Below are 27,361 nucleotides of genomic sequence, written 5' to 3'. Positions count from 1 at the left end.
AGAAAAAGTAAGAAAGAGAGATAGGAAATGAGAAACAGAAAGAAATAAAAAGTGAGAAATAGTAACAGTTATAAAATATAAGGAAAGAGAGAAAAAGAGACAGAAAAAGAGAGAGTGCTTTCTTTTCTAGGCAGAGAGGGGTTAACAGGGGGCAGAAGGTCCAGCTCTCTCTCAGGCATACATACACACATACACGCACACACACACATGCACAGAGAGCTGTGAAGCAGGAGATCAGCAGTGACATGACCGTCACTCCTCTGTAGAGCGAGAACACAGAAGAACTCAAGACTCGAGCAGAATCATCCATACTGCGTCTGGCCATGGCTTCATGATGGAAGATCACGTCTGAGCACCTGGAGTACACCGCACCAACCTCAGCAAGGAAATGTTCTTCAGCCGGCAAACCAGGCGAGGCTGAACCACCGTGAAGCATGGAACTGATGGAGCTTTCTACAGCATTCTTGCTCTTCAGTGTGTTAACTGTAGCGAAGGCGCTGGTGAGTAACTGACATTTCGCTCACTTCAGTGTAGCAGCCAAACGCAGTAGATTTCACACAGAATAATGAAAACACACAGTGCTACTTGTCTGAAATCCAGATTTATTTATACATTTGTGAAGTGAGACTTGTGACTAATCACATGTAAAGTTTTCTGTAAAGGACATGGTTTAGATTTTCATTACCTATGAATATCAGCTTCAAGTTGAAACTGTGATATTTAATTTTTTTTGTTTAGAAAAAATACAAAATAAAGATAAATACACATAAATAAGAGAAAATGGCAAAGACAGACAAATATGAGAGAGAAACAAACACAGAGAATGACAGAGAGAGACAGAAAGAGAGAGGGAGAGAGAGACAAAAAGAGAGAGAATAGTTGAATGAAGGCAAGAGAACGTGAGAAACAAAGAGAGAGATTGACACAGAGAGAGCAAGGAAATAATAGTAAAAGTAAAGAAAATCAAAATAAATGACAAACACACACATAAAGGACATTATATTTTAACTAAACCAGAGGAACCACAGCTGTGACGTATATAACACAGCTACATGCTTTTTTCCTTAATGTGAGTCTCATTATTACAGACAAATTTAACATTTTTGCTACTTGGCTTGAGTGAGTGCATCACAAGTATTTTTCAAAAAACATCGTGTTTGTATTTCCAGAAACATACAATATACATATAATTTAAATTCAGTATTTACAAATGACAAAGTTGGAAAAATCTGTTATGGCCTATGCTACTGACACCTACTTCCACTCCGAGCATTCTGCGAGTCCGACTAGTTGTACTATGTTTATATGTGATTTATGATCATTACCTTTTCAGTTGGATATGTGCTTCAGCCCTGTAGAGAGAGATCTCTCAGTTGTTATATGGATAATCCTTTGAGATGTGTAAAGATTAGAAGATAAAATCCATATGCTCATACTGTACACTCAAATAATTTATCTATGCACCTCTTAAAACACAGTGTACATGAATCTGTCATAGAATACCACTGAAGGTGTGCATCAGTAGAAATCTGTATGCTTGTATGGAGGTTTTCACACAGGTTTTGCTGTCCACCGAAACACATTTCCCGTAAAATAAAAAAACAACACAATATTGCAGTGATTTAAGCTGGGCCGAGCTTCCGATTTATTCTTAAACCCTGCATTCTTTTTTTATTTCTACATTATTTTCAAATTATTTTTGTGTTAATTACTGTTCTAAATAAACATTTATTATTATTATTATTATTATTATTATTATTATTATTATTATTATTATTATTATTATTATTATAAGATGCTCATGAATGTGAAAAACTTAATATGAGATAAATGCTTATTTTTTATTCTTTATTTGGTGGAAACATACTCACTCCTTTAGCTGGATCAATATAAACATTTCATATACCGAAGTTACTTTCAGCATGCAATTAATAAATTTTACTTGCATCAACACTATGTTTTTTTTAAATGGCTCAGATTTATCATCTCACCTCTTATAAAGCCTCAGTGTATTTAAGGGTAGCGCTATTTATAAAAACAGGATTTTGCTATTCAGCATTAATATACATACAGTATATATCAATAAATACTTACAAGCAGAATCTGTTTTTTATTATGCCATCGCATTTGTCTTCCTGGTTTGATGTTGGTCCAGTGTGGAAGCGATGATAGCAATCCAGCATGAAACCCATGCTAGTGATCTAAAACATTTCTTGTGGCTGCTACGAGGGCCTTATTTAATTTTTTTCTTGCTGTCAGCATGTATGTGAATATCGTTTCTGTTCAGTGGAGCAGAAAATCACTCAATTACTCCAACTTTCATCATAACCTCAAGATTCAAATTGATCTTGAGTAATAAAGTGCAAATTAGAATAACGACATAGCGAATGATTTTGTTACACTGTATAGTAGTCTCTAATACCCCTGCATTCATTCAATCATTTAGTCTCTACATAAAGAGCCATTTTGTCTGGCCTTTAATTTGACCATTAGATAACATTGGATTTATTCTGCTCTGTTAGTAAATGACTAGTGTGTCCATTAGTAGACTTCTATTCTGTTTAGCATTAGAAATTTAGTCTGGTCTATAGAAGATGTTTAGTCTAGACTTTGGTAAACATTTAGTCTGTCCTTTACTATACGTTTAGTTAGTTCTTTAGTAGATGTTTTTTGTGGTCCATAGTAGACATTGAATGTGCTAAACTTTCATTTTAGATCATTTCCATGAAGAGTTTTTAAGATTATGGGTTAAGCAGTGATGTTTTTTTAACCATGAAACTGCAGGTCAGATAAAGAAATCGTTTGTATTTCTAACCAAGGTTTGTTCTGCTTCTGTGTTTGATCAATTTCATTAAGGTTTCCTTTTCTTAGGATTTTTAGTTTGTTGTTTTTCTAGTGGAAATTGTTTGACAGAGTCTAATGAAATAAAGCCAGTTGATGAAGGGTTGAATTGATTTCACTGAGAAGAGATAATTAACTTTGGGTAATATTGATATTTTTATAGTTTATTTTATACTTTCCCACTGAAGGTGATTGGTAGGGTTCATGCATCATTGGTGTTCATTCTCATTGTTTTTAACACAGGTGTGAAATTGAGATAGAACAGATCTTAGAGCTTATGGGAAATTATGTCAATGTTGATATCAATGTTGATTCACCTCCCTGAAAAAATTAGTTACTTGTTATTGGGCTTGTAGTAATTACCAATCAATGCAACTGACTGCACTCATGTTGCTGTTGTGGTGATTAGTCAAAATGAAGCTCCCTATGTCAATCGAAAGCAATTTCATGCTTTACATATACATGTAATTTGTGACGCTACAATGACTTTAGTCAATGGCCTGGTTCAAAACAAGAAACACAGCAGTGTAGGTAATAAACTTGTAATCATTTGAGATGGTTGTCTTCTTTGTAAGTCATCACTTATACTACACTCAACTAACAAAATGATGTGACAATGGTCATTGGTAACCAAAATAATCAACCCACTGAGGTCTGGATTCAAAATCACAACGAAAATCAAAGTAAAATTAAAGAACTTACAGGCTGGTGAAACTTGCATGAATTTCACCATATAAACTCTTATAAGTCAGTATTTCAGTATGTCAGCATGTTCCCAACAATGTCTTGAAATGCTCCTAATGAGATGGTTCCTAAGACCTGGATCAAGGCATCAGCAAGCTTCTGGAAAGTCTTTTTTCCACTTAGCTTTGGACGCTCCAATACATAATGTCCCAGAAGTTGTCAACTGAAATCAGGTGACTAAAATCATGACTAAAATTGCCTACAAACTCTAGCCACATGAGGCCGGGCATTGTCATGCACCAGGAGGAACCCAGTGCCTATTGCACCAGTGTAAAATCTTGTTATTGGTTCTCAGGATTTATTTCTGGTACCTAACAACAGTAAGGTATTGTTGGCTAGCACATGGAGATCTGTGTGGCCCTCCAAGTATATTCCTCTTCAGACCACCACTGACACACTGCCAAACTGGTTATACAGGATGATTGGAGGCTGCATAATGCTTCTCATGGCATCTCCAGACTCTTTCACATCTATCAGGTGCTCAGTGTGAACCTGCACTGAGCGCCTGAACAGGGGCCAATGGTGGTCCTGCCAATACTAGGCTTCTCTACCAAATGCCAGTTGAGGTTCCTGGTGCTGGCCGTAAGCACAGATACTACTAGCTGATGTCAGGCCATCATGCCACCCACATGGAGTCTGCTTCTGACAGTTTGGTCAGAAATATGCACACTTACTGGTGGTCATTTTGTACCTCTGGCAGTGCTCCACCTGTTCCTCATCACAGAAAAAAGAATCAGATACCAGTCCTACCATATAACAGCTCTGTTCAGTTCTCCATCTGTAATGGCCTGTCCACTGGTATCTCATTAATGCCTTTGAAGCTGGGAGACACTAAACCTCCTTGTGATGGAATGTATGGATGTGCCATACTGGAGAAGATGTATTGTGCAACTGATTGGGTTGCAGGTACTGCCTCATGCTACAAGTAGTGACAAGGAGTCTAACAAAATACAAAACTGGAGACAAAGCAGTCACTAAGGATAAGGAGATAGCAGTTGTCTGTGGCCACCACTTTTGAACCACTTTTTAAACCAATCCTTTTTTGGGGTTTGTCTTGCTGCTGCCTCTCCAGTGCACCTCTCCAGTAACCGGATAGATTTATATCCCCTAAGTTGAACCGACTCTGTGTTACACTAAGATGATTAAGTGTTCATGCACTCTCTCAAATCTTTTGAATTGTGGAGTGTACCACTGCCTTGTACAAAGGATATGTCAAATGCAAATATCAGTCCTTCAGTATAATTTATGTACATCGGTATTGCTAATTTTGTTTGTAAGCAATAAAACAAACACAGACCCAATCTGCTGAGACACTAAGATGCTATTTTCATCCATTTAGGCTTGCTAGGCTTGAATGGTTGAAATGAATCACAGATAATAATGTCACTAAACATTGTAAATGAAGGCAGACTGATTTAGGATGGCTAATGATCCAAGGAGCTGAAACACATGAGTCAGTACAGGAACAAACATGGTTCTGACTTGTTGAACTGCTGAGATATGTCCATGATCTTTATAAACAACACTCATTAAGATAAAGGTTGTGCTCTTATGCTAGCGTTTACTGTAAATTCCAAATGTTTGTCTTGCCCTCTGGTTTCTCTTATCTTTTTAATATATTATATACACCTTCATCGGATAAGCGGTAAAAAATGAGTGAGAAATGAGTGAGTGAGTATACACCTTCAGTCTATTTTGGAATGCCAATGTCAATTCTGTTGTTTTTTTTCTATACACTGAAGACATTTAATAATGGAGATAATTTTATACAATAATATTGGAGTATTATAATATTTCTTTGCATGTTTATTGCTTACAATATCTTCACTAAGCCCCTGTTAATTCCAAACTGTTGCAGTCTTCAATTGTGATGCTTTTCGAGGCTTTATCAGTTATTGGTTTTAGGGAATGTCTCCCTTAAGTAACTTTTTCAGTAGGTGAAAGACTGTTTAATTGAGTTAAGGTGAGTCACTCAGTCACTCAGCCAGTCTAAAACATGATTCCTTTCCTATATGTAGGAAAGGTTAATGCACATATGTGTATATCTATATCACACACACAGACACACACACACACAGCTTGCCTCTGTTACTTTTGCTTAGCGGTTGTGAAATGTATTTCAGGCACAAAGCCTCTTGTGTTCAACACTCCACCTTTTCCAGCACAAAAAAGTGATAAAGATAGATTAGCGTCTAAAGAAAGAGAGACATGGAAAGAGGGATTGAGAGAGTGAGACAACACAAAAAGGTTAAAGCAGGACTGTCACATATCGCGGTATGGTGAAAGTATTTCAGAACAGCTAGAGGCAACAGATCAGGCCAAGGTTTCTTCCAGACAGACTGAAAGCCACTGATGATGAAGTGCTGACAAGTGATTTCAGTGTCTGGCAGAACTATTGTCAGCCTTTATTAAACAATGATCAAAAAATAAACCACACACAATATGTTTTAAGTCTCACTGATAACTTACAAACGATTACTTATTCGTGACAAAATTCTTAGCTCATCTAAGAAATATTTGACATAAATAGCATTTGTTTCTTTTTCGTTTAATCTGAGTCCCTAGGAACTCACTTGATATGAAGTTGTATATACAGTATATAGAATCCCTTACTATGGGAAAAATGTAATAAAATCTGTAAAAATAAATAAATAAATAAATAAAACCCAAAATCTTTAAGCACTGGTTGTTTCAGGTTGTAATGATCACACCAATCACTACAAATTTGGTTTCAATCATTTGCAAATACAATAATATGACTTTTTTAAAATTATTTAGCATTAATCATTTGCATTTTATTTTTTATTTTTTATTTGTCATGCTCAGTCAATCAACAGTTGATAACTCCAAAATTATTTATTAAATATTAAAATGATGTCATTAAATCTTTATTTTGTTTGCACCAACTATACATTTAATATGCTTTTAATGTTTTGAGTTAAAATGAAAAACATCATTTAAATTAGTTTAAATTCATTTAATTCATTAAATTTGTAAGAGTTTGGTGAAAATATATCTCAAGCCATCAGAAGCAAAGACTTCTGACTCTATTTTGTTTATATAAACTCCTGTCACAGATTGACTCTGATGACGTCATTACTCGTGATGAGCAAATCTTCCTCCTGATTCGTGCAAGGACGAGATGTGAGAGAAGAATCCTTGGACAGCTGAGGACAGTACGAGGTATGTTGTCGATGAAATTTCAAACAATATTCAGAATTGGCTGGATTTATGCACTCATAATATTCAAGAATAAAATAATAAAGGGACAAACCCGCAATTTTATAAACATATACCCTTTGACATTCCACAATTTATTCCTATTCCTCTCCTGGAGCTGTTTTCAGATCATAGCCAAAAAAAAAGCCCTTTTCTTTTGCTTCAGGGTGCTTTTATTCATCAGTGAAATTAATTTAGGTGTTGTAAACACACTGATGTAGCACCTGTCTTTTTCCAAAGCTCTTCTGATCCAATTTCCTGCACACAACAACATCCATAAATCTAGTAAATGAAACGATAAAAAGTCCCAGGTTTGCGAGCTTATCTCGGATCCGATTTATTTCTGTATTGATCTTGCGTTATGTGAATGTGCATGCAGTCTCATCGCATTATTCCCACTGAGAGATGCTGATTACTGAGAGTAATTGTGCTTGTGTTGTTGTTGTTGTTGTTGTTGTTGTTGTACATTTTGATTACCAGAGTTCTGTTGAATTTTGAATTCTGATTGATGTTGATTTATTTTCTATAACAGCAGCTCTGACAGTAGTACAGCTGCAAATCACTGGTTTCTATTCATATTAACTTTTAACTCATTTAGAGGGACTTGGCTAACCAACATGACACAATTTTAAAAATATTTAGATGTTTATTAACAATTTATTGGAAAAGTTTTCAGTGTCACCGCTTTGTAACATTCAGAGGTAAAGCTTTAACTTTTCAGAAATTTTCAGGACAAAAGGGTTTACACTTTGGACTTTGTCTGTAACGTGACAAGCTAAAACGATAACATATTACAAGGAGGGCATTAATATAAACCTTTATTGTGCTTTGCAGCTGCACTGCTGTCAGAACTGCTATTATAAAAAAAAAATCCACAACAATAAATGTAACAAATGTCATATTTTAATTAAAAATAATAGTGTAATCATTGGTAACGTACTATTTCATAAAAGGAATATAACACCTCAAGATGTACTACATGTAACTAAAAAATCTAAAATCTAATTCTGTTGTTTTAGGAAATAACTGTTGTGTATTAAAAGTGCAAAGAACACATGGAAGCAATAATACTTTTAATTACTTATCTGATTTCTTTTTTTTTCCTTAGAAGGTGACTGCATGCCAGAGTGGGATGGAATCATCTGCTGGCCTAAAGGGAAGCGCAGTCAGCTTTTAGCTATGCCTTGCCCCGAGTATGTTTATGATTTTGACCACAAAGGTCTGTATATCTGACAAATCATACATAAACTTTTCTTTATTTTAGTTGCATTTAGCTATGTGAGAAATCTCTATTTTGCCACATTACATGCTAAAAGATGTTCTGTCCACCAACATAATATTTTTGCCATTAACCTTTACCTCCTCTGTACTGTACATTCAGTGTCTTGTTCTAAGAGTTTTTTTCTTTATTTAAGCACACTCAGCTAGCAAGGTTATTGTCGGACTGTCAGTTTTGTTCACTACTGTGTTCATTGTCTACATTTTATCTATAATTTATATTGTATTACTTTTTTTTAAGTCCTGTTTTTTTTTAAATGAATTACATAGATACATACATTCTTATTATAATAATTTCTATCCAAAAGTTTCTGTGTGGATTTTTCTTTTCTTTGGGAGCTTTAACATGTAAGACAATTCTTGTTTTATAATGTATGAGTTGCAATATAGTCATATTATTTATTTATTTATTTAAAAAATATATATTTTTAATGTCATTTTTGAAAAAACCCACAAATTATGATTTGTTCAGGTCATGCGTACCGTAACTGTGATGCTTTGGGGAACTGGGAGCAGGTTTCCACCATCAACCGTACTTGGGCTGATTACACTGAGTGCACAACCAAGCTGCAGTCTAACCATGGCAAGCAAGAGGAGGTCTGTGTTTGTGTGTATGTGTATTTGTGTGTTTGTGTGTGTTTTTAGGTTATTTATGTTTCACTGAATTTCAGACAACACACAAAAGAATATACAGTACAATGGTAAAAATGACTTAAATTAAAGTTTATGAAAGGAAGCACTTTGTGGAATTAATGAGCTAATATATAAGAAAAATCAAACCTATTATTGTAATTAAGCTCATAATTCCGGATTCCCTGTAAATGAATAGTTACTATGGAAACAGCTTCACAATGGTCAGAGCTGCTGTTATATAAAATTAATCAAAATCAGTATACAGAACTCAACAGTGCTGTGCTATAATACTGATATAATAACGCCCACAATGTTACATTCTATATATCTTTAAAAAAAAAAAAAAAAAAAAAAAAAAAATATATATATATATATATATATATTCATTCATTCATCTTCTACCGCTTATCCGAACTACCTCGGGTCACGGGGAGCCTGTGCCTATCTCAGGCATCATCGGGCATCAAGGCAGGATACACCCTGGACGGAGTGCCAACCCATCGCAGGGCAGAGATGAAAATACAAAACACAAAATAAAAAATGAGTTCTTATATACAAACAAATCAATTAAAAGTCAGTTAACAAAAGAAGTTAACAATCTTGGTATGATTTAACATCATTTAAACTTACACTGCATGTTTATTCATCATCAGGAGGTGTTCAGGCGGCTTCACGTAATGTACACTACGGGCTATTCCATCTCTTTGACCTCGTTACTGGTGGCCGTCTTCATCCTCTGCTACTTTAAGTAAGTTTAGCACATAACCTTTTCTGATTTTTCCCACATTTTTAAAGTTTTCTTGTACAATCATCCTTTTCCACTGATAAAAAACCAATGTCATTTAAAGATTGCTATTTTTAAGATTGTTATATTTACACCAAAGGATCTCATATTCTGTAGAAATATGACAGTGTATACAGTATATAATATGAAATCTGACAATGAAACATGAAACACTAACCCTACATTACCATAAACATCAAAAATGTGTTTCAGTGCACGTTTTTACTTCTAACACAAACAAAAATCCTCTCCTATTAGAATCCTTTTTTTTTTCTAAAAACCTGTCCTCTTTTCAGTATTTTTATTCATTCATTCATTCATTCATTTTCTACCGCTTATCCGAACTACCTCGGGTCACAGAGAGCCTGTGCCTATCTCAGGCGTCATCGGGCATCAAGGCCAGTATTTTTACTCATGCTAAATAATGAATGAGGTAAAAATTTGCTAAATGATAAACAAGACAGAATGACTGTCAAATGAGAATTGAGCCTGAAATAATAAGAATGACCATTGTTAAATGTTAAACAAAGCAGAAGCACCCATGATGACCAGAATGTCCCATATCAATTCTGAACAAGGCTAAAATAATAAGAATGACTCGGGCAGAAATAACAAAATTGACCAACATCAAATGAGACATTAGGCTGAAATAACAAGAATGGACCATGTAAGATGATAACTGAATGAGCTGTAGTAACAAGAATGTCAGACTTCTAATGAGAAATATGGATGAAATTATATACACACCAAACAATAAATTAGTTTAATATAGGCAATTAGGGCAATCTGGTGTGATGAAGTCTCAGAACTGACACAAGAAACAGATTAGAAGGTAAAAAAAACACAAATGACTCACACCAAACAGGAGAATTAACAAAAAAGGATAAACAATGCAAAGGTTCAAACATAGAGTTCCCCATGTAGATGTATAAACAAATCAATATATAAGCAATATGAATAGAAATAAAACAGAACAAAATTATCCAGGCCAAATGGTAAACCATTATCATATTTGAGATGGAAGAAAAAGTAATAAGTTGTAAAGCCAAACAACAAACAAGACTAAAATAGTTTATTACATTTGGCCATGATATATATTTGCCATGTGGGTGCAAATTTAGGATTATTTTTAATTTAAAGATGTAAGCAGCAGTTCATTTCACAGGATAGCCTGGAGCACCAGCAACATGTGCACTTTTTAAACACACACGTCTAACTTTTGTTGCAGACGTTTACACTGCACTCGTAACTACATCCACACCCACCTGTTTACCTCCTTCATATGCCGGGCAGTCAGCATCTTCGTTAAGGACGCTGTTCTCTACTCAGAGGAAGACACTAAAGCAGAGTATGGAGAAGTGGGAATCCAGGCTCAGATGGTACATACACACAATGATTATAAGTAACAATAAGTAACTGATCCAAATGCATATGAAGAAAAATTTGCAAATAAATAATAGAAAATTTGCAATGATCTGTAGATTCTGATTCTATTAGGCTATTTAACTGAGCAGTACACAACACGATGCAAGCAGTAACAAAATATTACCCATGTAAAACCATAAAAAAGTTTTTTTTCTAAATTTCTAATTTCTAAAATTTCTAAACATTGCACCAACAAGGAAAAACTTGACTCTTCTGCACAAGACCCTTTTAAGCTCCACAACATCTTCTCTTCACTACTCAACCCTGCTCCATCTGCTTCATCCTCCCTGACTGCTGACGACTTTGCTTCTTTTTACAACGAGAAGATTGAGAAAATCTGCCAGACTGCACCTACATTTCACAGCCAGGATTTACATGTCATTTATTGTCACATTTCTCAAACGTAGCAGCAGAAGAGATTTTACAACTTATCCAGCCTTGCAATCTTACCGTCTGCCCACTGGATCCACTCTGTTACACTGCTTCAGTGTATCACTACAATGCTTCAGACCATCTCTATACTCCAAAATTCTGCCCTTCATCACCACAATCATCAAAGGATCCCTAACATCCCGGGTCATGTAACTAACCTTCAAGCAAGGTGTATTCCCATCCTGAAGAAAACTGCTCTGGATCCATCAGACATCAGTAACCAGTATTACTTCTCTCTTTTCTTTCAAAAATTCTTGAACACATTGTGTATAGTCAGAGCCGATCGGCCCTATACGCACACTACGCAAGTTGCGTAAATTACGCAAGGCCCCGCCTCCCCTGCCTCATTTTACAGCGCGTGTTAATGTTTACTGTGTACAGGGCCGGCCCTGCACATAGGCAGAATAGGCAAATGCTAAGTGCGCCGCCCACCACTAGGGGCGCCCCTGCGCCCAAATTATTATTTTTATTAATATATATACATATATATTTTTATATTAATATATATGTATATATATTTTATTACCTGAGAAGTATTTTATTTATATATTTATTATATATATTTTATTGCTGTAAGAAAGGCAAGGAAAGCAAGGTCTCCGTAATATAGTTTTTTTTATATAGTCTGTGTGTGTTTCCAAAATATTTTCAAAATAAAGAAAAACAGGACAAAGCTGTGCAGTTTTTTTCTGTGTAAGTTTATGAACAAAATGAATGGAACACAATTGTCTGTGATTCCAGGGGCACCAGGTGAAATCTTGCCTAGGGCAGCAAATTGGCCAGGGCCGGCCCTGACTGTGTAGATGACAATATGAAGCAGAGCTATCCATCTGGCCATGAAAAGAGAAAAAAGAAACAAAATGAGAGTAAAATGCGAGAACAACAATCAGGTAAACTTGTGTTCTCTTCAAGTTTGATGACAGCAAGAGCAAATAACAGTAAAGTTACGTTGATGTGATTCTGTCTCTAGTCTCTATCTGACTACCTAAATTAGCTGTGCAGTGCTGCCAGTGCATCTCTTGGTCTGTCTGTCTGTCACACAACAATTTATTGCGTGAACATTCGTGTGAATAAACGCCCAAGGGCAACGGTGTTTATAAACGGCAGCTCGATAACCGCACCGCGCGTGAACATGCGTTCATATGCACGTGCAATCGTGCACGAAATGACACGCGCGCTTTCCAGCAACATCTGTGGGGACCAGTAGAATAATTAGCGTCATAGCACTCCTAAATGACAATGTTTATAGCCTCTTAATCAAGGTTACAACAACATTAATGCAATATGGTAACCAATGGATTTACATTGGAATGGGCATAATGCCAGGTCAATATGAATACACATCCCTCAGTAAATAATAATCACCAGGGATCAAGTATTGCTCTCATGCATACTATAAAACACAGTGATACGGTATGACAAGCCATTTTAGCTTTTATACATTCACATGATATGGATTTTTGATATCAAGAATTTTTTTGTATTAAAATGTAAATATTAAGAGTGTGATTTCTAGTAGTAACCATATTTTTGATATCAGGAATTACATTGTACACTAGTAAAAACGTAATTTCTGATATCTGCTATTCCATATTTACCAGGAGCAAACGTTTTTTTTTTAAAAGGAGGGAGGTTTGTAGAGGGAGCAGAGGGGTGTCAAGTGTGAATGTGTGGCAAATTATTTGCATGGCTCACGGGTCAGGTAGGAAGGCCCCTTAGCAGAATTTTGCTTAGGGCCCCAGGTAGGTCAGGATCGGCTCTGTGTATAGTCATCTGTCTGTCTATCTCTCAAAGAACAACCTCCAAGATCCAATCCAGTCTGGCTTAAAAGCAGCACATTCCACAGCTTGGCTGATCTAGCAGCATGTAGTTTCTCAGAGACATCCAAAAGGGCTCTGAGAAACTACATGCTGCTAGATCAGCCAAGCTGTCATCTGTCATCCTTCTTGACCTTTTTGTGGCATTTGTTATGGTCAACCACAAGACTCTCTTGTCCATCCTCAGGAGTCTTGGAATTTGCAGATCAGCATGGGAATTGTTTGCTTCCTATCTGGATGGATCATATCGGGTAACATGGAGTGGAGTGAAATCTGCTCCACGCAAACTCTCCACTGGTGTTCCACAGGGCTCAGACTTGGTCATCTCCTTTTCTCCCTGTATACTTACTATCTTGGTGAAGTTATTTCCTTGCATGGTTTCTCTTAGCACTGATATGATGATGCCACTATGCTGATGAACTTTTATTCTCCTTTCTGCCATCAAATAACACAGCTTCTGTTCGGATATCAGAATGTCTTGCAGACAGCTCATTAGTTGAAACTCAATCCCAGCAAAACTGAACTGCTGTTTACAGTGCCTTGCAAAAGTATTCACACCCACTGAACTTTTCCACATTTTGACATGTTACAACTACAAAGAAAAATGTATTTTATTGGGATTTTATGAAATAGACCGAAAGACACATACTTGTGAAGTGGAATGAAAATGTCCTATTTTTTTTTTTTTACAAATAAATATCTGAAAAGTGTGGTGTGCATTTGTATTCAGCCCCCTTTACTCTGATACCCCTAACTAAAATCTAGTGAAACCAACTGCCTTCAGAAGTCACCTAATTAGTAAATAGTGTGCACCTGTGTGTAATTTAAACTCAGTATAAATACAGCTGTTCTTTGAAGCCCTCAGAAGTGTGTTAGTGAACATTAGTGAACAAACAGCATCATGAAGACCAAAGAACACACCAGACAGGGCAGGGATAAAGTTGTGGAGAAGTTTAAAAATTAGGTTATAATTTAATATCCCATGCCTTGAACATCTCACGGAGCACTGTTCAATCCATCATCCGGAAATGGAAAGATAATGGCACAACTGCAAGCCTACCAAGACACGGCCGTCCACCTTTAATTAATCAGAGAAGCAGCCAAGAGGCCCATGGTAACTCTGGAGGAGCTGCTGAGATCCACAGCTCAGGTGGGAGAATCTGTCCACAAGACAACTATTAGTTGTTCACTCCACAAATCTTGTCTTCATGGAAGAGTAGCAAGAAGAAAGCCATTGTTGAAAGAAATCCCGTTTGCAGTTTGCGACAAGCCATGTGGGGGACACAGCAAGCATGTTTAAGAAGGTGCTCTGGTCAGATGAGACCAAAATGAAACTTTTTGGCAAAAATTGAAAACGTTATGTGTGGCAGAAACCTAACACTGCACATCACCCTGAACACACCATCCCCACTGTGAAACATGGTGGTAGAAGCATCATGTTGTGGGGATGCTTTTCTTTAGCAGGGACAGGGAAGCTGGATGGAGCCAAATACAAGGCAATCTTAGATGAAAACCTGTTAGAGCCTGCAAAAGACTTGAGACTGGGGCAGAGGTTCACCTTCCAGCAAGACAATGACCCTAAACATACAGCCAGAGCTACAATGGAGTGGTTTAGATCAAAGCATATTCATGTGTTAGAATGACCCAGTCAAAGTCCAGACCTAAATCCAATTGAGAATCTCTGGCAAGACTTGAAAATCGCCGTTCACAGACGCTCGCCATCCAATCTGACTGAGCTTGAGCTATTTTGCAAAGAAGAATGGGCAACAATTTCACTCTCTAGATGTGCAAATCTGGTAGAGACATACCCCAAAAGACTTGCAGCTGTAATTGCAGCGAAAGCTGGTTCTACAAAGTATTGACTCAGTGGGGCTGAATACAAATGCATGTAAAAATTGCATTTGTAAAAAAAAAAAAAAAAAAAATTGGACACCATTTATCATTTTCCTTCCACTTCTCAATTATGTGCCACTTTGTGTTGGTCTATCACATAAAATCCTAATAAAATACATTTTTGTTTGTAGCTGTAACGTGTCAAAATGTGAAAAAGTTCAGTGGGTATGAATACTTTTGCAAAGCACTGTATCTCAGGTGATTCATCAACAGGTCAGGATCTTGTAATATTCCTACACAATGGTCTGATCTCCCCTTTGGTCACAGCTCACAACCTTGGGGTAACCATGGACAATCAATTGTACTTATCCTCGCTTGTTGCTAATGTGAACGCTCATGTCGATTTATTCTCTACAACATCAGAAGGATTTGGCCATGTATGTCCACACAGGCTGCTTGGGTACTTCAGTGTCTTGTCATCTCAAGACTGGACTACTGCAACTCACTGCTGGCAGGTCTACCTTTGCAAATGATACAAAATGCAGCTGCACAACTTGTTTTCAACCTGCCGAAGTTCTCACATACCACCCCACTGCTGCACTTCCTCCACTGGCTTCCAGTAGCTGCACGCATGGGATTTAAAACAATGATGCTTGCCTACAAAGCCAAAAATGGACCAGCTCCTTCTTAGCTCGAAGATCTTATCACTCCTTGCACCTCTATGGCTACCAGCACTGCTCAGCTGGTCCCAGTATCTTTCTGGGTAAGAGACAAGATGGTGGAATGGACTTCCCCTAGAGTCATCTTCAAATGATGGGTGAAGACCTACTTTTTCCAGAAACTAGCACTTTTTCCCTGTTTGTTGTAAGTGTAAAACAACACGAAACAAAAAAAAATCCCTAAACAGAGTTTTATGTTAATGCTATCCTAAGTCTGTAACCTAATGAACCAGTGTTAATGTATTCATCAAAAGAGACCTAAAAACACTTTTATACGTCAATCTGGATAAGGGTGTCTGCCAAATGCCGTAAATGTAAACGTACCAAGATTGAAAACGTGTTTGAATTTGTATTGTCTCCAACAAATTCTTATATTATTTGCTAACCTGTTTTCTTGTTAACTTTTTTATTATTTTTGGCTTGTATGGCTTGAGGTCAGGTGGGCTGTAAAGTGGCTGTGACCTTTTTCCACTATTTCCTGGCGACAAATCACTACTGGATCCTTGTTGAGGGCCTGTACCTGCACAGTCTGATCTTCATGGCTTTCCTGTCTGATAAAAATTATTTGTGGGCTCTGACCATCATCGGCTGGGGTGAGCCACCCACTTTTTTTAATTGGTTTTATGGTCAGTGCTAGGATCTACAACATACTTACATTTCCTTATAGCTCCTTAAGTTACTCTTGCCCTTCACAAGCATTTAATGTTTACTTAAAATGCTTTAGTTCGTAAAACATGCATTAAACAATCCAAACATGAAAATGCCTGGTTATATTTTGTTCATAGATTGCACAGAGAAGAAAGTCTGAAAAAGGAAATTTTTTCCATGTTGTCTTTGCTGTAGGTGTTCCTGCTGTGTTTGTCTCAATTTGGGTCAGTGTTCGAGCCTCGCTGGCTGATACACAGTAAGTTTTACATTTCGTGGCTGAAGATATTGTATCTACTGTATAGTAATAGCTCATTCACTCCAAGTACACACCTCAATGTATATCCATAGATACGATAAAGTATCAGTTACGTGAAGAGTATTTAAGAGATTGCATAAATTAACATCAGTTTTGGTCTTTTAGATGTTGGGATATCAGTGCAGGGAATGTGAAATGGATTTTTCAAGTTCCGATCCTTGCAGCCATTGCTGTAAGTAAACCTCTGCTGCATAATATTTGTCTTGGTTTAGTAGCTGTCCCAATTCAATGTCGAATATTGTCGAATATTATTCATAATTCAATGTATGAATATTGTATTCAACTATTTTACTCTCTAGGTCAACTTCTTTCTTTTCCTAAACATAATCAGAGTTTTGGCGTCAAAGCTGTGGGAGACTAACACAGGAAAACTGGATCCGAGGCAACAATACAGGTCAAACACGGTCCTTCTATAAACATACACTGAACAAGAATTACCATGATGGAGAGAGTTTGATGTAATCTTTAAAAAAAGTCATTTAAAAATGTATTTCCCATCCAGCTCAAATGTAGTTAATGGACCAAGAGTGGTGCATCTCAATCCGCTCCCTAATTCAGTAGTCTGGACAGCAATCACAGAGTCAGATATTTTAAGGTCTATCTCTCTCAGTTGCAAATCATTCGTTTTCTAAAAATATACCACAATGCATTGCAAACACCACAGAGCAAAGATGTCCACTATGTTGCCTTGCTGGAAGTGACATCATAAAAAAGAGACAAACCAAATTTGTAACCAAAGTGTAACTTTGTCCACAAATTTAAGTTGATTATTTTTAATGTAGCAATCGAATTATTACTTAATGATTTTTAACCTGATTTGATATTCTGTATATGGTTTGTTAGAGTATAACAACTTTAAAAAATCCACTAACTAGCCTTTGATCCTGCTTGTCAGAAATAAATACAAAAAGAAAATCAGAAATACAAAAAAATACCAACAACAAATAATGAATAAGGTAAAAAAAAAAAATGAAAACAAAACTGTAAACAGTAAAAATGAGGAAAATGTGTAATGAAGGGTCATGAGAATGAGGAGCCATTTGCAGCTTTTAATAGACAAACTCATAAACAGCAGGCAGGGTTCGGCAACGGCAGATACAACAGAGTAGGCTAGGCAAAGACGTGGTCAGGATAACAGGCAAAAGGTCAGGGCAGGCAGAAAACACTCGTGAGGCAAAACACAGAAACAGAACAAAAAAACTAGAAACAGGAAATACTAGAAACACTCAGAATGACAGCCATAGCAAATCAAGACTTTGCATAGAAGTCAAGTTCAAGTTTGTTTATATAGTCAGTGGCTGATTGATAACAGGTGGTGGTGCAATCAGTCCCAGTGAGGGGTTATGGGAAGTGTAGTCCGGAAGTGTTAGTACTCTGGGGACGGCTCCCTCTGTTGGCGGTTGGAGGACGAGATGGGTGCCTCCTTCATGACAAAATGACTTGTACAAAGTAGCACACAAAGTCAAATTAACCAAGATCAATTTACTAATACAAAATAATAACCAGGTGACAGTAAGAAAAAATACCTACACAAAATAATAAACAATGGAAAGGTATGTGTCAGCACCTACTGCGTTCAATTAAGTTCCTAGAACTCACAATCCGGACATTTGCCATGTTGGCATTGTTACTTTCATTTTGTTTTTTGTTCTTGTTTAAACCTTCAAGTTAACAACTTACTCATAAGCAACAAGGTTTAACATTTATAGCACCTACGCTCAACTCTTCCATTCCCGTTACCTATATGATATTGGACAGTGTACACTGTTTTCATACTAAAAAATCTCAGTGAAAGCAGCAAGTCACCCAGGAATTTCTCACCTGCTGTTTCATGAATACAGAGCTTTCAGACATACTGCTCATTTGGTGTACTGCGTTTCATCTACATTATTTATCATTTAGTAGGCTATTAGAGTATTCTTCTGACACAGCTTACGAAATCTTTACCTACAGTATCCATGAAAATGAATCATGTAAAATTGTAAACAACATGAACGTAAGAAATACTGCACATGCAAAATAGTACCGAAGGTGAAAGTAGGCAATGTTGTTATGCTTTTTTACAGGAAGCTGCTGAAGTCAACTCTGGTGCTGATGCCACTCTTTGGGGTACACTACATGGTGTTTATGGGTCTTCCTTACACGGAGGTCACTGGGCTGCTTTGGCAGATACAGATGCACTATGAGATATTCTTCAATTCATTGCAGGTAAAAAACATGACCTTACACTCTTCACTACACACTCTCCAAAAAGCTGTTATTATTTTCTATTTTTCTTTGCTCCAATATGCAAAGCAGATAAAAAATAAAAAACAATCAATGATTTTACACCTTGAGTTAATGTCAAACTTACTGCATGAATCCAATAATGAGATTTCGGTACTATTTTACGCTTTACTTGGTAATGTGAATTTAAACGTGTGCTCATGTGTGAATCAGTTTTTACTGAAATTGTAATTTTACTGAAATTAATTTTCACTAATTTTCACTAATTTTACTGAAATTGTATTTATGCTTCAAAATTTTTTGGTCTGATACTTTTCTTTTCCTTCTGTTTAGGGCTTTTTTGTGGCCTTCATCTACTGTTTCTGTAATGGAGAGGTACTACAGATGTTTTTTATTATTATTAAAAATAATCAAAGTTTCTTTTTGCAGCCTTTTTACATACTCAAATATTTGCTTTACGTCAGCTTAAAGTTTTCTGTTTTCTTGTTTTGGACTGTTAAGGCTGATTTCATTTCTTATATTATTTGACACTTTGCCATATTTATTGGTATTTATTCATATTTATTTATTTTCATACACTTATTCAGATATAAAATGCAAACACACTTCCCATACATGTTTTTTGTATATGAACTCAACTCAACACAACACAACCACAGGGGGAAGTCGTGGCCTAAGTCCTAACCCTAAAGTTGTGGGTTTGAGCCACAACTAAGGTGCCCTTGAGTAAGGCACCGAACCCCCCAACTGCTCCCCGGGTGCCGCAGCATAAATGGCTGCCCACTGCTCCAGGTGTGTGTTCATGGTGTGTGTGTTCACTGCTGTGTGTGTGCACTTTGAATGGGTTAAACGCAGAGAACAAATTGTGAGTATGGGTCACCATACTTACAATCACTTTCGTATATCACGTCACTTTCGTCACTTTCAGACAATTGAGGATGTTTCTAAATTATTACAATGAATTATTAAAAACTCTTATTTAAGACTTTTAATAGGAAATACTATACCATTCTTACTATATAAAAAATATCTGTAATCTGTACTTTTTTTTGCAGTGCTCCTGGTTAACATTAAATTAAATCAGTGTAACTTTAGGCCTACTGTAATAAGCAGAATGTTCACAGAAGATATCCCTTGCTATTTTAGTTGTTTTATTTCTCACTTCACTTAATTAAATAAACCAATGGCTAGGTGTGGAGTGAGACCACCTCGCCTTGCATTTTAGAGGGATTCCTAAACACTGCAAACCCCTTCTCTCTCTAGTTTGTTGCTAGCTTGTAGATTGTAGCCTGCTGTGACTTGAGCATATTTAAAAAAGTGTTGGAACTGTATGTGTTGATCACAGGTGCAGGCAGAGGTGAAAAAGGTGTGGTTAAGGCGTAGTCTTGCTCTGGATATCAAGCAAAAGGCACGTGTAGTCAGCAGCACCGGGGGCGGGAGCTGTTACTATGGTGGCATGACATCACACACCACCAACCAGAGCATCTGCCTTGGTGCACAGGGCCCAAACCCAGCTCGGGGTATGTCCTTAGGAGTCAGAGGCCAATCGCACGTTGCTAACTTGCCGGGATACATACCTAATGAGACTGCAGAAACCATGCTACCTATAGTTCAGCATTCTGAGCTTAGACGTGCCAACAGCATGGGGACACTATATGATCAGAATGGGCAAAACATTGTAGGAACCCAAGAAATGCAAGAAGGGTTAGAGAAAGATCCATCTCTATACTTCATATCTGAAGATCATTCCAGCTCGGTGTTGCTGAAAGATCTGGAAACGATTCTATGATAAACTTAGTCACCTATATTGTAATACTTCTGTGGTGTTATCGGTTATTCCTGCTTTTTGCGACTGAATATGTTTGTTTATTATGTGTATGTCATATTTCTATTATTTTTTTAGTCAAAACTACTGACCTGACAAGCATCTATATAGTCATAGATATTTATTTGTTGATTAGCCATATCCAACTGCATTGAAAGTAAGAAATTGGGATAGGCTTTATTGTGATTTAGCAATTTAAAAGCTAGATAGGGTGAAAACATTCCTATGTGTGTGTAAATACTGTGCCTTTAATAATCCACCCCATGACCAACACCCCAAATTTCTTTATTTATTTGTTTTACTAAGTGGAAATGAAATGGATTTTTGGGGGATTTGGATTGGAATTTTGCACTGTGTTTTACAAAATATGTTTAAGATCTGAAGGTGTAAAATAAGGATTTATTGTAACAAAAAGGCTAATTAAACAAATATGCACCAACAAAAATGCAGACATATCTGGTTTAAAATTACAACTTTGTCTTCTTAGATGTATATATCAGATTTGCATCTGGATCCTGATTTTTTTGTATTGGAACAGGGCTTAAAACTGGGCTTGGGAGGCCATCTTGCTCAGAACCTGGCCTGTGAGGCTGCCATGTTAGGTTGAACAGGATCTGGAACAGTGCTTGGAACCAGACGTAGGGGCTGCCACATCACCGCTGGCATGAAACAGGGCTTGTGGGGCTTTCACCTTGGCCTTAGTGTGGAAGAGGTCTTAGAACAGGGCTTGGAACCTGGCATGAAAGGCCACTACATTTGCCTCAGAATGGAACAATGCTTGAAATGACTGGGAAAAGGGCTTGGAACCTGGATTGGAGGCCTGTACTGTCAGTCTTGAGCAAAATGGTTTGGGACATTATGATATATGTTACAATGATAACATTATTTTATCACTAACACAGAAAAAGTTAGCCTTAGCATGTAGCTAAATACTATTACTGTTATACTAAATTATTATTATACTAAATGTGTGTTAATAATTGACCATATTGCGGTAAAGTAAAAGTGTATTAAACATTGGTATACTTAAGGTACATTATCAAAGGCGCTAACAGTAACCCCGCCCCAGCCCCTGACGTAAGCGGTTCATAAGTCTAGACCAGCAATGTTTTGGTGCATCTTAAGAACCACTTTTCCTGGTTCAGAGCTGGTGCCTTGGGTGTCGAAAAAGAAAGAACTGGTTCTAAATTAGGCTCTGGCCTAAATTAGGCGCTGGCCTTTTAAATCATTTTAAATGAGGATTCCCTGTGTTTGGATGAAAATGTAGGTTAGCAAAGAAATGAACATTAACTTTAAAGCAACGTTGTATACAGTGACGTAAGACTTGGCTCTGTGATGGCTTGCTAGTGGAACCAACTTCGAACCTGCACCAGAACTAGCTCTGAACCAGAACCCGGCTCTTTCTGGTGGAAAGGGGCATTGATGGCCTTGGTGTGGAACATGGCTTGGAACAGAGCTTGTAAATTTTGTGGTTTCAACTTTGGCCTTGGCATGGATCAGGGCTTGGAACCTGGCTTAGGAGGTTACCACATTGGCTTTTGCATGGAATCAGTCTTGAAACAGGGCTTTATACAGAGATTTGGAGGCTGTCACCTCAGCCTCAGCATGGAACAGTATTTGAAATAGGACTTGGAACAGGGACTGTAACATGGAATGGAACCTAGCTAGGGAGGTTGCCACATCAGTCTCAGCATTGAACAGGGCTTGGAAACTGCTGGGGGTTGGGGGTGGGGGTGGGGGTGGGGCACCATGTTGGCCTTTAGTAAGGGATAAGTCTTGGAACAGGGCCTGGAAAAAGGCTTGAAATCCTAAAGTCAGGTTTGTATGACTGGAGCAATGTGTGAGACAGGGCCTGCAGTATAGAAATGACCTGGGACTGGAGCAAGGTCTGGGACACAGACATGATCTGGGACTGAAACAGGATTTGGAAGGCCACCACATCAGCCTCAGCAGGGAGCCTGTCTTGGGGCAAGGTCTTTGTGGGTCTCCAAGGTCACCACTTTGGCCTTGGCATGCTACTTTGCCTGGAGGGCCACCACACTGGCCTCAGTATAGAACAGGATCTGGAACAGGGCTCAGAACCTGGCATGGGAGGCTGTCATGTAAGCCTTTTGTTGTCCTCAGTTTAAAACAAGCTTTGAACTTTTATATCGGCCTCAGTATAAAATATGGCTTGAACCTGGCTTTGAAACAGAGCTTGTGAGGCTGTTCAAACTCTGGAAAGAGCTCTGTGCTGGAGGCTGCCCTGTTCATATCTTAATGGAACAGGGCTTGAAGCTGTGTGGCTGTCCCATTTATCTCTGGAGAGAGCTTGGATTGGAGGGCTGGTTGAACATGGAAAGTAGGAAGCAGAAACTATGATAAAATTCGCAAGGTTTGGTATCGTGAGATTGTGAGGATAGAACATTTATACTTCACAATGCTAAAAAGACAGACAAGGATTAAAATAAGTACAAAACTACAAACTGTTTAAAGCAATATGTTCACATGTGGGAGACAAGCAAAGTAAAGGAACATGACAATGTAAATAAACAAAAAACACTGCAGAACATGAATCATGAACATGTGGAAATGAATTCGAGCTTCTGGTTTCCACTCAATCCACATTCTGCACCAAAGTGAGAGGCTGAGATTCGTGTGTTAATTGCACACGGATTGACTTCATTTAGCTAATTATTAGACTTCTGTTGACAGCTGGTGCATATTTTATTGTTTGTAACCAAGTTTTGCCTTTACTCTAACAGATAATGCCAGTTAAGTCCATTTCATTTCCAGATTGTAATACAACAGAAAGTGTGAAAATGTTTAAAGGAGTGAATACTTGTGTAAGACATTGCAAATATTTAATTTCTTTAGTATAAAGTCAAATAAAATAAAATCACAAACATTAGAACCATTATGCAGAACACTTGCTAGAGGTTCTATTTTTATATGGCTAATCAATGTTGGATCATGAGAACTAAACTTTTTGCATTGATATTGAAAAAGATAATAAAAAAATATAAAAACAAATCTACTTAAACATTTGCATAAAATCATAATTCATAAATGTACCATGCAGTTAAATGTGCTAAAATCTGGCAAAGATCCTGGTTGGAATAGCATGTTACTTGTTAATGTTACTTATTTTTTTATAAATAAAAATCTCTGATGTAATAAACCTTAAATATATATTATTGTTTTTTTTTTTTTTTTTTTTGTATTTAGTGTTTTCTTTTTTGTTTTGATAGAAAATTGTGCAGTTGAAAGATGAGTTATTATTTGCTAGCTGTTATCATTAGAATCAGCTATTGTATCTAGCTTAATCTAGTTCTTCTTCTGCAACAAAAACGATTTTAGCAGATGATCTTTTGCTGTACCTGCATTGTCATGTATTGCTATCCCACTACTTTTCTTTTACTGGAAGCTAAGTTCAAAAGGTAGATAAACATGATGTTAAAATTGGATTTCTGTATGCAATATAAATATTAATAGTACTAATTAATTCTAGCCCTGTCCCACCAAGACATTGACATTTTTGTTGTTTTGATGCTCTGCTGAAAGTTGATTTTTTCAAATCAGCAAAAACTGAGTTGTCTTTTTGCAGGATATTCTCTCTTTTCCTTTTTCACCTCTTGGAATTTTTATATTGTAAATAATTGTTAAAGAGATAACAACGATAGAAAGGTAATGCTAACATCATGTGTACACTGCTAACTTTGCTGATCATGCGTTATTACAATATAATTTTTTTATATTGTATTATTATTGGTATTATTTCAATAGAACTATTACATTATTATGTGTATAGTGTATTCAATGCCAGCAAATGACTAAATGAGTCCAGTTTCCTCCAATATACTGGCATGCTGTGCATTTTGGGAAAACGAACAGTACAGGATGCTTGATGTGAAGGTAAATCAGAGGACACACGAGAAGAGCATTGTCTTTCAGGATCCATCAGTGAGACAGATTTACTTACTCTATAGGCACATGCCTGAAAATCAAAGGCAGCTTTAAAAGGACACACACTATACAAACACTTACTCTTACTCTCATAAATCTTGAATTTCCCCTCTCCGAGCAAAAGCTGCTGGGAATAAGAGCGGGAAATTCTAACCTGATTTTAGGAATACAAGAAATAGGTTCTGTGGATTTCCACACTTTGTAAATTGAGATGACTAGATGATGAAAAATGTTTGCCTTCTATCTATTTGTGCAATTTTAAGGTTTAAGGACTTAAAGGTTTAGGGTTCCATCTCTCTTTCCCAATCTAAAGAGATGATTTGCTTTCAGTTTTTGTTCACAGAAGATCTCTCAGCCACTTTGTTCCACCAGACAGCAGATCTTCTGGTCCTCATTAGGTTCTACATTAAATACCATATATGTTGTTATTATTAGATATAAATACAGCTCTGGAAAATCCCTGGGACATTATGATATATGTTACAATGATAACATTATTTTATCATTAACACAGAAAAAAGTTAGCCTTAGCATGCAGCTAAATACTATTACCATTATACTAAATTATTATGATACTAAATGTGTGTTAATAATTAATCATATTGCGGTAAAGTAAAAGTGTATCCCTGGATTTCCATGGATTTTCAGGGTATGTTTTTGAGTAAAATTAACATTTTTGTGTATGCTATTGATATTTTTTCCAATTCCAAATACAAATATTGTCAATTAGAAAATATATTTGCAGAAAATGACAATTCAATTAAATAAAAAAAATGCAATAAAAATAAATAAATAAATAAATTACAGTGTTTAAGAAAAGAAGTGCATATTCTTTTTTAAACGAAACATTAATAATATCATTCAAGGGCTTGTGAGTGTCTATCTTCCTCTTGATCAAATTCCAATAGAGTTCAGGTATAGGAATTGGGCTGGCCAAAACTAGGTCGGATGGCCTTCCATCCATACCTTGATTGACCTGGCCGTGTGGCATGTAATGTGGTCTTGGAGAACATTGTCTGAGCAGAAGAAAGTAACATTTCTACCAGAACAAACTTGTCATTTACAAAGGAATCTGCCTGTTTCTAGTTTTGCTGAATCATCCCCTGGCCATTATGGATCCTCCACCAAATTTTACAGTGGGTCCATCTAAACATAAGATAGCCAGGTGATGAGCAAAACATGAAGGATGTTTTTTTCATCTCGCTTCAGCCCTGCCCCTAGGAACCTGATTTGTTCTCGCCATGCATTTAACCCCAAGCTTCTCTTTTGCCATTGTTTTTTCAGTGTTTTAATGTCATCCGATGGTTACTGAAGGACATTTGAATGAGTTGGCAGTTAATGGAGAGCCATCCTGGTCAGTGGAGTTTTCCTCCTCTGCCAGTTTGTAACTTTGTTGTCAGTGTTTGCTGCTTGACCTTGTCCTAATGATCCATCATTTTTGATATTTTAAGGATGAAAGCAACCTGATACTTACTCTATCCCTCTGCCAATACAGAAGAATTTCCACACTTTCAACTCTTTTGGAATGATCAGTAATTATTGTTTTGATTCCAATTATTAGCACTCTATTCGCCCTCTAACTGGTCCTATTACAAGAGGATAGTTATGACCATAGCAGTGTTAACTTTTTCCTTAAAATATAGAATTAAATAAGATTTGTTTCAGATGATCTATTCAAAATCTCTGTCGAGCTACACATGCTACTCCTGATTGGTTTTGCTCTTCAGACCAGGTTGATCCATGGATGGTCTGCTTGTGGTTCGAGTCTCGTAAATTGTATATGCTCTTTGCTGCTGAGGATGGCTTTTATGGCTTTGATAGGAATGAATTTATGATAATATTATAAAGAACTCGGAAATAATGCTGATGCTCTCTCATACTTAAAGATTTCTCAAAAATATCTGGTTCCAAATTTCCATTTGCCATATGCAGTTGTAGTAAGGAAATCATTTTATCATTTAACCAGATGAGGATGGGTTGAGTGGTCTCTCTCAAGGGTTCTTCCACATTTCATCATAGGTAGTTTTTGCTTGCCACCATTGCCTCTGGCTTGCTCATTACGGATACATATACAAATAGAAATGTTAAGCTTTGTAATTTTTATTCTGATTTTTTATATTTCTGTAAAACTGCTTTGAGACACAGTCCATTGTTAAACCACTATACAAATAATCTTTTGTTCATAGTTCTACACATGTAAAACCACTTCTCTGTACCTTCTTTATAATATGTATGGGATAATATATAGAGGAATCTTGATATTGTCATCTATGTATGGTATAGTGGCAGACAAACTGAGTTGTTCAGAAAATTTATTTGAACTCATAAGAAAGATCAGAATTTTCTATTCACAAACTTTGCTTTATTTTGCTATTGTGTTGTCACAGTGAGTATATCAACATTTTCCAAGTCCATACTTCTTAAACTATTTGAAATGTACAAAAAAATATTCGGTTTTGATATAACAGATCAAATAAAAACATCTTTCCATTTAGACCGTATTCATTCTCTTTGAATTCCTTTCCTTTTCCCCCTCATACTACAAATGACATCCCAACATTCTCTTCAACATCCTGTATAAATATTTGCTTCACTCTGCTAACAGTTTAACAGGGTAAAGGGTTTCTGTTTTTCTTTCTACCCCTTTCAAAGTTGTTCCATCAATAAAATCAAACT

The 27,361-nt window shown here is 36.7% G+C and overlaps 1 protein-coding gene across 1 annotated transcript; it reads left to right on the top strand.

Annotated features, from left to right (window-relative positions):
- The first annotated feature begins 443 nt into the window (after positions 1-443).
- pth3r (parathyroid hormone 3 receptor) lies at positions 444-21,097 on the top strand. The gene is made up of 13 exons (XM_060891080.1): positions 444-500; positions 6,663-6,768; positions 7,913-8,023; positions 8,555-8,679; positions 9,369-9,463; positions 10,728-10,878; positions 16,165-16,318; positions 16,569-16,629; positions 16,795-16,861; positions 16,989-17,083; positions 18,756-18,897; positions 19,249-19,290; positions 20,261-21,097. The coding sequence occupies exons 1-13, from the start codon at positions 444-446 to the stop codon at positions 20,702-20,704; spliced, it is 1,650 nt and encodes a 549-aa protein (XP_060747063.1). The 3' UTR covers positions 20,705-21,097.
- The last annotated feature ends 6,264 nt before the right edge of the window (positions 21,098-27,361 follow it).

This window comes from Tachysurus vachellii, chromosome 2 (assembly GCF_030014155.1).
Source record: "Tachysurus vachellii isolate PV-2020 chromosome 2, HZAU_Pvac_v1, whole genome shotgun sequence".
In the NCBI taxonomy this organism is placed as follows: Eukaryota; Metazoa; Chordata; class Actinopteri; order Siluriformes; family Bagridae; genus Tachysurus; species Tachysurus vachellii.
Note: the sequence above shows the minus strand (reverse complement) of the source record. Positions and strands in the feature narration are given on the sequence as shown.

Coding starts and splice junctions, on each gene's coding strand:
- pth3r (XM_060891080.1), top strand. CDS start 444: ATGGAGCTTTCTACAGCATTCTTGCTCTTCAGTGTGTTAACTGTAGCG. Junction 16,630..16,794: donor GCCTCGCTGGCTGATACACA/GTAAGTTTTACA, acceptor TTGGTCTTTTAG/ATGTTGGGATATCAGTGCAG. Junction 18,898..19,248: donor TATTCTTCAATTCATTGCAG/GTAAAAAACATG, acceptor CCTTCTGTTTAG/GGCTTTTTTGTGGCCTTCAT.